This window comes from Notolepis coatsorum (assembly GCF_963971535.1).
Source record: "Notolepis coatsorum genome assembly, chromosome: 8".
NCBI lineage: Eukaryota > Metazoa > Chordata > Actinopteri > Aulopiformes > Paralepididae > Notolepis > Notolepis coatsorum.
The window spans coordinates 13,785,651-13,800,650 of NC_140172.1; the positions used below are offsets into that span (position 1 = coordinate 13,785,651).

At 41.1% G+C, this 15,000-nt stretch overlaps 1 protein-coding gene across 1 annotated transcript in view; it reads right to left on the bottom strand.

The window, feature by feature from the left end:
- LOC311232921 (fibroblast growth factor 11-like) overlaps positions 1 to 15,000 on the bottom strand; it is a gene marked incomplete at both ends in the record, with an annotated part of 151,965 nt that overhangs the window by 75,732 nt on the left and 61,233 nt on the right. Inside the window, one exon of the mRNA XM_084319754.1 lies at positions 6,343 to 6,446. Within this exon, the coding sequence (XP_084175880.1) occupies positions 6,343 to 6,446 (104 nt within the window). The remainder of the gene's footprint in view (positions 1 to 6,342; positions 6,447 to 15,000) is intronic.

Consider the following 15,000-nt stretch of genomic DNA (forward strand, 5'->3'; position numbering starts at 1 on the left):
CAAATTTTTTTATAGATTGGGGGCCCACAAATTGATTCTTTCATGGGGCCCAGAATCTCCAGCTACGCCCCTGGCTGGGACGCAAGGCTGCCTAGGCTGAATGCATATTTTCCCGTCCATTCACCTTTGAATTGCAGTCGACTTTCCTTTTACTGACCATCTTTGAAAATGCCATATTTTTCTGCTGGCTGCCTGCTGGCGAAAATAGGCTAATAGCTACATTTATCTCACAGAGATAAAACTGGGAGCGAGTTTACTGTCGACAATCAATCAATCAATCAATCAATCAATCAATCAATCAATCAATCAATCAATGCGCTTTCAACTCTGCTTCGATTTGAACTGAAAGAGAGAGACGACATGCAGTCCGTGAAGACCCGCCCTACTCCCCTACTCTGCCTCTGATTCGCAGACTGTGGGTGAGGGGGAAAAACGCTGACGGGACGCGTATGTGATTGGACCAGACCCGTACACACAGACAGACAGACATGCAGAGCATGAGGAGTGCTCGCAGAGGAGAGAGATAGCGAGGATGCATTTGCTTCCACTTTACTTGGTATCACTCCGGAATCACGTTTCAACCAAGTCACTAACATAACGTTGCTGACATGAGCCTGCGCTATGATAGCCTACAAGTGATAAAATAAATAAAACGTCCAACTCTCGCGCAACGACTCGGCAAACAGTTGCGCGCGGGCCGCATTAACACTAAACGTTGATGTCCAGTAGGGGGCCGCAAAATATCATCCCGCGGGCCGCAATTGGCCCGCGGGCCGCGAGTTTGAGACCCCTGTTTTAGAGGGTCTTGTAGACTGTGTTGCTTGGACGTTGCGTACATGTCCCCAGAATCTAATCTGAACAACCGTTGCGTTGATATTGCGTAGCAGTGATTGGTTGGTTAGCGAATGGGGGCGGGGCTGTCATAGAATAATATTAGTCCCGCAGAGAATAATATCCTCCATTGTTGAAGCCAGCGTTGACGCTAAATAATCAGCGTCACATAGCTCGCCTTTTTCTGAAAACCCAAGCACATATTGTTCCATAGCACACGCCTTCAGTTGATCATGACAAATCCTCTCTTACCTTGACGATTAAAAAGCCTCCATAATTTAGTAAATAAAGATGTAGCCAGCCAGCTAGCATTGGGTCTATTCAAAATGCTAGCTACATAGCTAACCAAGTAAATACAATGGTATCCGTCCTGAGGTAACGTTAAATACAACGTTTGCTAGTCGAAATGACTGGACACACACAGGGACAAGTTAAACATCAATCAAGTAATTTATTCCAATAGGTAGTTTGAGCTGCATGTGAGCCGAGGTCCTCTCCATTGGAAACTAATGATGTTACGGTAACGTTAGCTCGAAAAGCACAGAAAGTGAAGCTGCTAGCAACAGACACTATAACACTTCCGGTCGGGGGTTTTCAAAATAAAAGAGCGACGTCTAAAATCACCGGAAATACGTTTATTTTGTACATTATCCAAAGTTAACACGAACCTAAACTAACTTTAGATTAGTTTAGGTTCGTGTAACGTTAGATATTGTAAAAAATAAACGTATTTACGGTGCTTTTAGACTCGCTCTTTTATTTTGAAACCCCCCGCCCGGAAGTAAAAATTATGCTTATTTTTCTGCTTTTATCAATGGGTTGGTTGAGAAGGGAAGCGTCATCTATCTAGGGAACCTAGCTACATACGGGGTACAATGTTACATAGGCTGCGCGTTGATTTTGCAGAAGCATAAAGGTAGAGTGTCTGCAACACCGTTGCTTTGTCGATGTTGTGTCGAAGTTGCTTTGAATTTGCTGTAGCATGCAGAGGCCTTAAAGGCCTCTACATGCTACAGCAACTTCAAAGCAACTGCAACACAACATCGGCGCGATTTCAGCGCGGTTGTTTTAGAGGGTCTTGTAGACTGTGTTGCTTGGACGTTGCGTACATGTCCCCAGAATCTAATCTGAACAACCGTTGCGTTGATATTGCGTAGCAGTGATTGGTTGGTTAGCGAATGGGGGCGGGGCTGTCATAGAATAATATTAGTCCCGCAGAGAATAATATCCTCCATTGTTGAAGCCAGCGTTGACGCTAAATAATCAGCGTCACATAGCTCGCCTTTTTCTGAAAACCCAAGCACATATTGTTCCATAGCATACGCCTTCAGTTGATCATGACAAATCCTCTTACCTTGACGATTAAAAAGCCTCCATAATTTAGTAAATAAATATGTAGCCAGCCAGCTAGCATTGGGTCTATTCAAAATGCTATCCACATTAGCTACATTAGCTAACCAAGTAAATACAATGGTATCCGTCCTGAGGTAACGTTAAATACAACGTTTGCTAGTCGAAATGACTGGACACACACAGGGACAAGTTAAACATCAATCAAGTAATTTATTCCAATAGGTAGTTTGAGCTGCATGTGAGCCGAGGTCCTCTCCATTGGAAACTAATGATGTTACGGTAACGTTAGCTCGAAAAGCACAGAAAGTCAAGCTGCTAGCAACAGACACTATAACACTTCCGGTCGGGGGTTTTCAAAATAAAAGAGCGACGTCTAAAATCACCGGAAATACGTTTATTTTGTACATTATCCAAAGTTAACACGAACCTAAACTAACTTTAGATTAGTTTAGGTTCGTGTAACGTTAGATATTGTAAAAAATAAACGTATTTACGGTGCTTTTAGACTCGCTCTTTTATTTTGAAACCCCCCGCCCGGAAGTAAAAATTATACTTATTTTTCTGCTTTTATCAATGGGTTGGTTGAGAAGGGAAGCGTCATCTATCTAGGGAACCTAGCTACATACGGGGTACAATGTTACATAGGCTGCGCGTTGATTTTGCAGAAGCATAAAGGTAGAGTGTCTGCAACACCGTTGCTTTGTCGATGTTGTGTCGAAGTTGCTTTGAATTTGCTGTAGCATGCAGAGGCCTTAAGACGACACCCACCCACCCTGATACAAACACAGCACTGATGATTAACTTTAACCTTATGGTTGAGATAAAAACTTAGGGTTAGGGTTAAGGTTATGCTTAGTTTAAGGTCATTTAAGGTTAGGGTTAGGGTTTGGACGAGGCTATCAGAAAAGTGTGTCTTGGTAGTCTTGATAAAGGCTCGCCTCCCAATGCGAGCACCCTGGGTTTGTTCCCCAACAGGGTAATTAAAAAGAAAAATCTGAAATAGTTAAAAGTTAAAACATTTAAAATATGTAATTATTTGTATATTACTTTTTTATAAATTTTTGTAAATACGTCAATATATTACTTGTGGCTATAACATAACATCCAATATGTACCATTTTCCTGTGGTTCGATACTACTTTATTTAAGTAATACTTTATTTACATATTTTAAGCAAGATCGGGCTGCCAATATAATATAGCATGACCTTGAGTATTAATGTATGTAACTGAGTGACTTGTGGATTAGATGTAACTGTAACGTCTGGGCTTTCTCTCCCTATTCAGGATTGGAAGCTCTGCTGCCATCCTGGAATTCTCACTCTGTCTCAGTAATTACCTTGATTGTTGTCACCTGCTGTCTCAGTAATTATCCCTGATTGTTGTCACCTGCCTGTGTCTGTGTCACTGGTGCTGATTGGGTCTGCTGGCTGTGTTGAGGCCTTTATAGTAATACTTTGCCTCTCTCTTTCTGTCGGTTCTTCAGCAGTGTTACTGGGAACAGACGTCCACGGGCAGACGACGGATATCTTGCCTGTTATCATGATTTAAAAGTTATCTTTGCTTTAGGTCGAGAAGTCGGATCTCTCACCACCCTTTTCTCTTATTGCTTTCCTTAAGTTGTTTATCTCAGTATCTTCCTTGTATTACTATTTACCTGCTTTACCTTGTAAAGTAATGTTATCGCTCAAAGTGGTTCTGATAATAAAATAACACATATTTGAGAAGAGCAACACCCTCTCCGTCTCCGTCTTCCGTGCCACACTTGAACTCGACATTCTTACCTGGATTCCTAACAGTAACCAAGGAGGAGTGATAGCTACTGTTCACACTGTAAGGCACAAGGTGCTATATTTTGGCTATGAGACATGGAATGCATCTCATTCAATCACAATGTGTGTAAGTGGTCAAACATAAATGTTTTTTTAACCCTTTCACTACCACACTACCAAAGGGTTAACCCTTTCACAACCACACTACAGAAGGTTAACCGTCTGTAGTGTGGTAGTGAAAGGTTAACCTGTAGTGTGGTACTGAAAGGTTAACCTTCTGTAGTGTGGTAATGGAAGGGTTAACCTTCTGTAGTGTGGTAGTGAAAGGTTAACCTTCTGTAGTGTGGTAGTGAAAGGTTAACCTTCTGTAGTGTGGTAGTGAAAGGTTAACCGTCTGTAGTGTGGTAGTGAAAGGTTAACCGTCTGTAGTGTGGTAGTGAAAGGTTAACCTTCTGTAGTGTGGTAGTGAAAGGTTAACCGTCTGTAGTGTGGTAGTGAAAGGTTAACCTTCTGTAGTGTGGTAGTGAAAGGTTAACCTTCTGTAGTGTGGTAGTGAAAGGTTAACCTTCTGTAGTGTGGTAGTGAAAGGTTAACCTTCTGTAGTGTGGTAATGGAAGGGTTAACCTTCTGTAGTGTGGTAGTGAAAGGTTAACCGTCTGTAGTGTGGTAGTGAAAGGTTAACCGTCTGTAGTGTGGTAGTGAAAGGGTTAACATACACCTTTCTACATTAGTACTTGAGCTTGTTGGGTCTGAGCTCCGCCATGAGCGCCTGGATCCTGGACTTTCTAAGTGACAGGCCCCAGGTGGTCAGGGTGGGGGCTCATACCTCCAGCAAAATCACCCTGAGTATCGGGTCCCCCCAGGGCTGCGTTCTGAGCCCCCTGCTGTACTCACTGTACACACATGACTGTGTGGCCAGGTTTAGCTCCAACTCTATAGTGAAGTTTGCGGACGACAAAGTGGTGGTGGGGCTGATCTCTAACAATGACGAGAAGGCCTATTGGGAGGAGGTTGATGAACTGGCACGCTGGTGCCAGGACAACAGCCTACTCCTAATCCTGAACATTGGTCAAACCAAAGAGCTGATCGTGGATTTTAGGAGAACACAGCAGGGGACACACACGCCACTGTGGATAAACTGGGCTATCGTGGACAGGGTGAGCAGTTTCAAGTACCTGGGGGTCCACATCACAGAGGACCTGACATGGTCTACACACATAGATTCTGTGGTGAAAAAGGCGAAACAGCGCCTCTATCACCTGAGACAGTTAAGGAAGTTCAGAGTATCGGGGAAGATACTCCAGTCCTTCTACTCCGGAGCTGTAGAGAGAATCTTGACTGGAAACATCACTGCCTGGTATGGAAACAGCACGGCACAGGACAGAAAGGCACTCCAGAGAGTGGTGCGCTCAGCTGAGCGTACTACGGGTATTACACTACCACCCCTGCAGGACTTATATAACAGGAGGTGCAAATCCAGAGCCTGCAGAATTATGAAAGACCCCCACCACCCCAACAACAGCCTGTTTAAGCTGCTGCGGTCAGGCAATCGCCTACGGTCACACGCTGCAAAAACAGAGAGACTCCGACTCAGCTTCTTCCCCAAGGCCATCAGAACACTGAACACTGAACTCTCCACTCACAAATACACATGAGCACACACAGACACACAGACACACACACACCACTCATGTGGCAACCGCTAAAAAAAACACTTTAAACAAAATGTCACTTTAAAAAATAGAATCTTTAGAAACACTTTAAAAGAAGGAGGTACTGTATAGTTTAGATACATTAAGAGTTAACATTGTAAATTGTATATTGCATAGTAGTGTATATAAGAACCAGTTTCTCAGGAACCTAGCATGTCTTTTTTTTACCATGCATATCTTGTGTCTTATCTATTTTATTTTTTCGATGCCTATTTTATTCTATTTTATATTGTATTTTGCACAATCAATGCAAGCAAGACCACCCGCATTTCACTGAATGCCCTGGTATGTATGTGACAAATAAACTTGATTCTTGATTCTTGTTGACATTATGCTCAACAGTTCAACTATCTCGTACAACGTTAGCATCAATCACTGAAACAAACAGCTAGCCACAAGCTAACAGCTACTGTACCCGTGCGCCAAGGTTTCACGTTTGTTTTTCTATTAGACGCGAAGCGCCTCTGTGTCCAGCAATGTCACCAATTCACCCACTCATTTATCCAGCAATTAATTCATTAATACAGTAATTCACACACACACACACACGACAGCATGACATTGTTGGGGTTTTCCGCCGTGGCTCGTAGTGATGTGTGGTCGTGATCCAAATACATGATCAAAAGCTAAATAGTTTATCTTTAGTAAACGTGTTTGTTAAGTGGATATACTTACAGAGGTATAGAGATAGCCTTCACTGTTCATGGCCAGGTATAGCCCTGTCTTCGCCCCCTGGATTGCCACAATTCGTAGTCCCACAGGAATCAAGTTGAACTGTGCTGTATTGGGGGAGAGAGAGAGAGAGAGAGAGAGAGAGAGAGAGAGAGAGAGAGAGAGAGAGAGAGAGAGAGAGAGAGAGAGAGAGATGTAATTAATTAATGTAATTAAATTGAATAATCCCACATTTTTGCTTGATCCCTCAAGAAGAAAAGCTATCATGAACAATCCTTGCCTCTAGTGGCACAGTTTGTGTTAGAATGCCATAATCTCAGAGAGAAGAACCAGCGTTGCGTTCCTATTTCTGCCTTAATTATATGGATTTGTTGATTTTATTTTATTCTTTGATTGTTGTTTGATGTTTATTCTGTTTATTATATTGCTTTGGAAACATAGATCTTTTTTTTCTGTCATGCCATTAAAGCAACTTTGACCTCTTAAACCCGGAGCCCTATTTTCTGAAAATCCGCCTAAAATACATATCTAAGTAAATGGAATATTGCTCCACTTCTACAAGGTCCATTTGCATGTTCTTGGTATCTAGGGACATCTATGGACCTCAGTGAATGTATTCCCAGTGTCAGAAATATTGTGTCTATTACTAGGCTTGCTTAAATTGTGATGAAGCAAAGGAGAATATGAATTATGATATTTCTTTGCATCTTTGACAGTGAATAACAGCTAAAAACTATCAGACATGAAAAACTGCCACTGAGCTCGTTCAGTACCTGCTTGAGATCACATGTACAAAAAAATCTAAATAAATAAATAAAGGGAAGATGATTAAACAGAAGGTTTTGTATATACAGTACTGAATTCTCCCATCCGGACCAATGCCATTTGAAATATTATTATAGAATATAGAATAGCAGGCATATAAATTACTTTATTATAGCCAATTCGCACATTTATGGATTGGGCCAAATCTTATCTGTCAAATGGCCAAGTTCAATTTGGATTTAGTATCACCAGGCGTGCATGAAGAACAGATAATGAAATCTACTGTATTTATAAAAAAAATGTATCCTTTATTTATCCAGGAATGTCCCATTGAGATACAAGATCTCTTCTTCCAGGGAGTCCTGACCAACACGGCACACAACAAGTTTCAACATAAAAACAAGGGCATTAAACAAAAAACATACAAATCAAATACAAATACACAAGGCCATTTGTGCAGTGGCAAGGAGCATAATCAGATCAGCAATAGCATCAGGTAAAACAGGTACATGTTTCATGAAGGGCTAGTTGTAGCATACCTTTAAAAGCATTCACAGTAGGAAGTGCCTCTAGACAAAGTTTCACTTGCAGCATATTCCATAAAAAGGGAGCAGTAGGAGAATGCAGCTTTAACAAGCTCTGACTGCATCAAAGGAACATTTAAAAGGATCCCATTTGCTGCTTGTCTGGTATTAAAAAAGCAAGTATAAAAGGACAGAAGTCTGGAAATATATAAGGGCAGCTTACCTAGCAATGACTTCAGGATAAAAATGTGTGATTGTCTTCTTTGGTACAGAGAGGACCATCCTAACGACTGATACAAAGTGCAGTGGTGGATGTGAGAGCCTGCACCCGTTACAAAACATATAGCAGCATGGTACGCAGAATCCAGCTTTTTAAGCAGGGAGGAAGGAGCATGCATATAAATCACATCGCCATAGTCTAATACAGACAGAAAGGAACTCTGCACAATTCTCTTCCTGGCTTCAGACGGGAAACATTTCTTTAAATGGAAGAAAAAGCCCAGTTTAGGTCTAAGTTTTCTCAGTAGGTTCCCAATATGTACATCAAAGGCCATCTTTTCATCAATCCATATGCCCAGATATTTGTAGGATGCTACTTTGTCAAGGCATGTCCCTTCCAGTGTCAGCATCGGAGGGACAGCTGTATTAGCTTGAGAGCAAGAGAAGGTCATGTACTAGGTCTTTTTTGCATTAAGGACCAGTCTTAGCCTTAGCAAGGAGTGTTGCAGTGTATTAAAAGCATCCTGTAGAAGCTCTATGGCCTGAGTTAAAGAGGAAGCCACTGTGTAAACAACTGTATCATCGGCATATAAATGAAACCGTGCTGGGCTTATCCCATTTCCTAGTTCATTTATAAAATGGAGAATAAGACAGGGGCCAAAATAGAAGCTTGTGGAACACCTTTGTTTACAGTAAGAGCAGCTGAGGTATAATCTTCTACTGAGACACACTGAGTTATTTCAGATAGATAGTTTTTAAACCAGCTCAAAGCCGTTTTACCAAGACGTTCAGTTTTGTGGTATATAATCCAGAGTAATTAAAAAAAAATATATAATAATCATAAAGTAATTTGATTGCAAAACGCTAGAAGCCTTTGGGAAGTGTAGTTCTAAAAAATGCCAACTCTCATTGAAAGCTCTGGATGTCCTCTTCTCAAAATGACTCAAAATGACTACATTCACCGACGTCCGGTAATTCAAAATGGCCGATTTCCACGATGACAACAACATATTTTTTTTAAAACTAAAACCTTACTAATAACACTTTAACCTATTGGTAAACAAGCGTATTGATGGAAATATACATTATAACTGCTGGTTTGACATGGTTATGATGTTTATTCTTGAATACGTTTGAAAAAAAAATAAGATAATTATGTCTGCAGAGCTTGATTTATGACATGATGTCATTTGCGGCCCTGGACCGCACGGGAAGAAGAGGTTAACTTATCTTATATTTTCTACCATTGTTCTGCTGGCCCGGACTCTCCCCTGATAACAGACATTATCTAATAATACACAGAGTCATGGTGTGCAGCATGTAACTGGCTAATGACGTCTCCAGTCTCTCTTTATACTCCATTAAATTCCAACCGTTTTACTGTCTCGGCCATAACGTCCAGCTTCAGTACTAAAGCCTAATTCAGATTATAGTTTTTGGAGATCGCTGACCCCAGATCAGAGGCAAATGGGTGTTCGCTCTGTGCGTCCATGTTGGCGCTATTGCCAGGGCCGTTTCTTGCCATATGCGGACTATGCGGTTGCATAGGGCCCCCAAAGCCACCAGGGGGCCCCCTAAACTGCCATAAAAGAAATATATATATATATATATTATAATAAAAAAATAAATATATTTATTCACTCAATATATATATATATCCTGTAGGGCAGTGGTGCCCAACCAGTCGATCGCGATCGACAGGTAGACCGCGGGCTGATTTCAAGTAGATCTTGATTAATACAATTGGATTATATTAAGATTTTTTTTTTTTTTTTTTTTTTTTTTAATCAACTCTTCCTCTCCTTGTTAACTACAACAAGCAATGCTGTTTGTTATTTAAGTTGAGGTCGGACTCGGCACTGACAGATTTGTGTTCATTATGCTGCTTTTATAAAGCCTCAAATGACGGCTTACAATATACAATTTTGGCTGGTAGCTCTCGGGCTAGGTGGTAAATAAAAAAGTAGATCTTGGTTCAAAAAAGGTTGGCCACCCCTGCTGTAGGGATGTAACAAATCATCAGCTTAAAACATTTTACCGATAATCAGTGGCGAATATTTATGGAGGCCAAGGGAAGCCAAGCTGCCCCAAAAATATAAACAGTAAGAAAAAATTTAATTACATTTTTTATTAAAAATAATAATAATATATTTTAAAAAAAAATGATAGTTTACAATAATAGAAAGAAATCATAATTTTTCATCTCTGTGTTATAATAATTTTCTCCCTCCTGGAGACATTTTCTATTTTCTTTTTACAATTTTCTCCCTCTTCTCCTTCTCACTCTCTAACACTGTCACTGACTCACTGCTCAGCATTATTTGATTGACATGGAGGCTTTGAGAATTAGGGCGGCTTGTCTTTTTCAGGCATCCTACATATTACATGTTACATATTATTAGCCAATAAGATTCTAGCTTAATTCAATGGGTTGGGCTGCAGCCCTGGACTAGGTTAGAGAAGCCAAGCACTCTATTATCCTTCAAATTTGCCACCTGGGCCACAAAGTCCCCACCAGATTGACCAATCAAATCACATTAAAAGCTAAACGTGATGTCATCACCAGGCCGGGAAGGGACAACACACTTTTAATGTTGAAATGATAACTACAAGCAAGTCGCAACTGAATGGCTAACTGAATGGCTAACTGGTTGGGCTGCTAAACAGAGGAGCTTTTGTTGGACAAGAGGTTTATTTTTGGCCAGAGGACTTTTCCTGGATTTTTACTTTTTACTGGATATTCTGTGGATCTTTCTTCAAATCTGTCTTGTCCATTGGCAAAGGTAAGCCTATGGTACTGCATAGCTTGCTTGCTAGCTAACTAACGTTATGTGTGACTGTGTAAACAAACAGTGTTGTTTGATTGATTGATTGAAAACGTTATTAACATATTGCAGAATGGGTAGAATACGGTACGGCTCAATACACACAATTAACATTACACAAGTTAACACACACAAGTCAAATTCAACTGTAAATTAAATAAAGGAAACCCCGTTTTGTTGATGATAATCATCTATCATAGTGTAGTATACCTATCATAGTGTAAATTTTGTAAAAGTATAGGCGGACTATTCCTCGGTTACAATAGTGATGTTAATCAGGTTTACAGTCTGTTGACAGTAGGACTTCCACTGTCTGCCAGCCTGCCCCAGAAGTTCTAGAATCTAGACCAATCAAATCACATAAAAATCGCCTTTGTCTTCTAGTAGTAGCGCCATTGTCAGTCAGCATGCAAAGTGTGATAACGATGATATCTGGTGATTAGAGGGCGAGGCTAATCACTGATTAAATAGCTATGTACAGTACATTGAAATGATAGCTTCGTGCACCCATTGATTGATTGATTGATTCAAAACTTTATTTAACAGATTGCAGAATGGGTACAGTACAGTACGGCTCAATACACACAATTGTTAAGGGGATGCAGACCAGAGAAAGACTTTCGTCTTGTTTACATCAGGGTCCCCCATTTTCAATTCATCATAACATACATGACATACAGATATACAGTACTGTTACATCCAGACATTTATGACATACCAGATCTACAAATATACAGTACTGTTTAAGAGTACAACACCTGTCATATTGACCCGGCCGTTGGAAACTCTGATTAATAGACAGCAGTGTTTCCCTTATATGCATTCAACAGCGGCATGCATATAAGCGGCATGCATTCTGCTATGAACTAGAATATAAAAAAAAAATTATAATAATAATAATACATTTTTTATTTTATTTTTATTTTGTATCATTCCATTTGGGCTGTGGGGGGTGCTTAATGTCTGAAGGAGTCGACTGAAGGCTTCTTGTTCTCTGCGAAAGCATGCAATTGGTCCACTGATGGATACATCTTGATATTGTCTAGTGTGTTCATTAGACGGGTGAGATCCTCGGTGCAGGGATGTAGCACTACGGATGTTTGGAGGGAGTGAGTTCCAGAGGGTGGGTGCGGCAACAGAGAAGGCTCTGGGACCAACAGTCCGCATGTTGGTGGTGGGGATGGAGAGGAGACCGGAGTCAGGACCGGATCTTGAAATTGATGCAGTGATTGATTCCGTATTTACAGGTGAACATCTGGCCGCTTGTATGCGTCTCAGCATCAATGGGCCCCCTACCAGTGAATTCCCTACTAAAGAGCCCTGGAGCTTTTCTTTCAAAAGCCCAGGAAAATGAAATGCTCTAAGGCAGAATGTAGCCTATGCCACTGAGACTTCTTAGGTGTAAAGTCACAAGTGCTGTTGTAGTGTTATGATTTGTGTATGTTAGACAGTTAGTATGTTCTATGTATCTATGTCTATGTTTTCTATTTATAGTATCTATTAAATCATCTATATCTATGTTCAATACAAACAGTGTACATTTAAGTGTTGAGGCATGTCATTAATCTTGACATTTACTTTGATTACAACTATACACTGCAAACAAATTTAATCTTATCAAGTGCACATATCTTGTATTTGGTACAATAAGTCCAATATTAAGTAGAATTATCTTGAATTATCTTACCCCACTGGCAGATAATTTAGCTTTTTTTCTGATTTTTCAATTTAATCTTGTTTTAAGAAAACAAGGTTAACATTTTCTTAAAACAAGATTATATTGACCAAAATCAAGAAAAAAATAAGCTAAATTATCTGCCAGTGGAATAAGATAATTCTACTCAATATTGGACTCATTGTACCAAATACAAGATATTTTCAATTGATAAGATTTAATTGAATAATTAATTAATTAATTTAATGAATAACCTATCTCAAACAATTCTAAGGTAGTTTTAAGTAATTTCTCCGGCAGCATGCGCTAATATGGATTCCGACGGCACGTGCGCACGCACAAATATGGATCACGGCAGCGTGCGCACAGCACAGCACCGCTGTTGAATTTTTTTTCAGGGGAAACACTGGACAGAGTTTCTAAAAAGAGAGTATATACTGTACATTATATACATTTGAGAGTATATACATTTGAGGGGGAAGAAACTGTACATTGGAGGAGGTTGGGTAGGTGGGGTCCGGGGGGGGGGGGGGGTTGCGTGAGATCAAGGAGGCGAAATATCTGGAAAATAACATTATTAAACTGTTCAGCCTATTACAACGTTCGATGGCCCTGCCGTGTTATATAGAGTAGAGTCTCTCCATCAGTTGCCATTCATTCATTCATGATATTAGGGACATTTTAAAAAGGGGATTGGCAGAGATCTGGGAAATCACCTACTGTACATCCCATTACCAGTGTGGTTGACAAGTTGGCTTTGTTCTCCACTAGCTTATTACGATTGTTCAAACTTCAATGCTGTATTCATCATCCGAATTTAGCGATACAAGTTTCATATTCGGAATATCCCCACTGAGAATATGAAGGAGAATAACGAGTGGAGAGAGAGAGAGAGAGAGAGAGAGAGAGAGAGAGAGAGAGAGAGAGAGAATGAGACACCAAGACTAGGCAAGGAAGGAATGACAGCTCATTCTCTCACAGAGAAAACGCTAAAACCTTGCCCTGGTATTCCTCTGACCAAAACAAATACCTCCACGAACCAAAAACCTGTGTCACTGCTCTCGTGTGTTTTCGAACAGACTCCTCTGGGATTCCTGCTGGTGAAAGATCTGGTGAAAGTGTGTGCGATGTGTAACCCTTCCCCCTGTCACTGATGATGAGTCATGCACTTGTCAGACCACAGCGATTTCAAGATCCCCGATTACAAGACATGTCGTCAATCTGTCGTCAATCTGTCATCACCAACAGCCGTTGTCTGTTGTCGTTACCCCCCCCCCCCCCCCCCCTGTATTTATATTCTATCCCCCTCAGCGCTCGTAAGTCAGTCTGTTTTATAGTCTGTGCCGCCTCTAGCCACTACTCTAGTGTAGTAGTTCTATCTTGCATGTCAGTTCTAGTAGCCAGCAAGCTCTCTCCGTTTGTTGGCCTGTATCCTGCGATTCCTCCATCCAGCATCCGTTAGCCTGTAACCCCGTTCCTCCGTGAGATAAAGCCTGGTAAAGAACTACTGCCGCTATATGGGGTAGAATTTCCGGTGTATGTACTTCCCCTGGAAGCTGCCTCCGAACGGACCAATTGCCGAATCCTGTCGGCAGACAAGCTAGAACGTCCCGGTCATGTGGTAAAGTGGCTTAAACGAGGAAATATTGTGCACTTGACTTCACACGTTTCTATACTTGTTTTGTCGGAACCGGAACGCCTGTAGCCGGTACTTCCTGTACTTCCGTTTAGACATTTTAGGAGGCATATCTTTACCAGCCTAACATTTCTATAGCGCTTTTTTCCAAAGTGATTTACAACCTATGCCTCACATTCACTCACACATTGATGGTGGAGGCGACCATGCAAGGCACCAAGGACACTTCGGCACGCTGCCTGGAGGAGCCGGAATCAAACCGGCAACCTTCTGATTACCAGACGGCCTCTCTACCTCCTGACCACTGTCGCCACTCCATCCCTGCTCCACCACTGGGCTTTGATATTTGAAAATTAAATTACTCTTTTAAAAAAGAAAAATGAAAAAAATTGAATGGTCTCTCATAGTCTTTTCATGACTTCTCTTGAATAAGTAATTTCTCTGTGAATGAAAGCGTTCCCAGCACTTCTATGTTTAAGTGTGGGAAGAACTGAGAGGCCAGCCACTTGTCAAGAAGCATTCCTCACGCCTCGTCTATATAGCGCTTTCATCATTTAGTGGATGTGTTCCACTGCACTTGATGCCGATATTTAAAGTGGGCGTCCCAGACGCCACAGGGCAACGCGCCCGCCGCAAGTGTTGACAGCTGTCGATGCTTCTAGTGTTAAATGTACTTCCAGAGCTTTATGGATGGCTAGCTACACCATCGAGATGTAAACACGGAGAAAGGGAAACGGAGGATATGTAAACATTATCCCCATCTGTCACGGAATATATGTGTCATCTCCCTGAGACACCTCAACAACACTGCGTCCGTTGGCCGAAATTTGCAGATAGTCGACTGGTAGTCGACTACCCCCCTGAATGCAAAGACATTTAATATATTATATATATATATTTTTTTATCATTCCATTTGGGCTGTGGGGGGTGCTTAATGTCTGAAGGAGTCGATGGAAAGCTTCTTGTTCTCTGCAAAAGCATGCAATTGGTCCACTGATGGATACATCTTGATATTT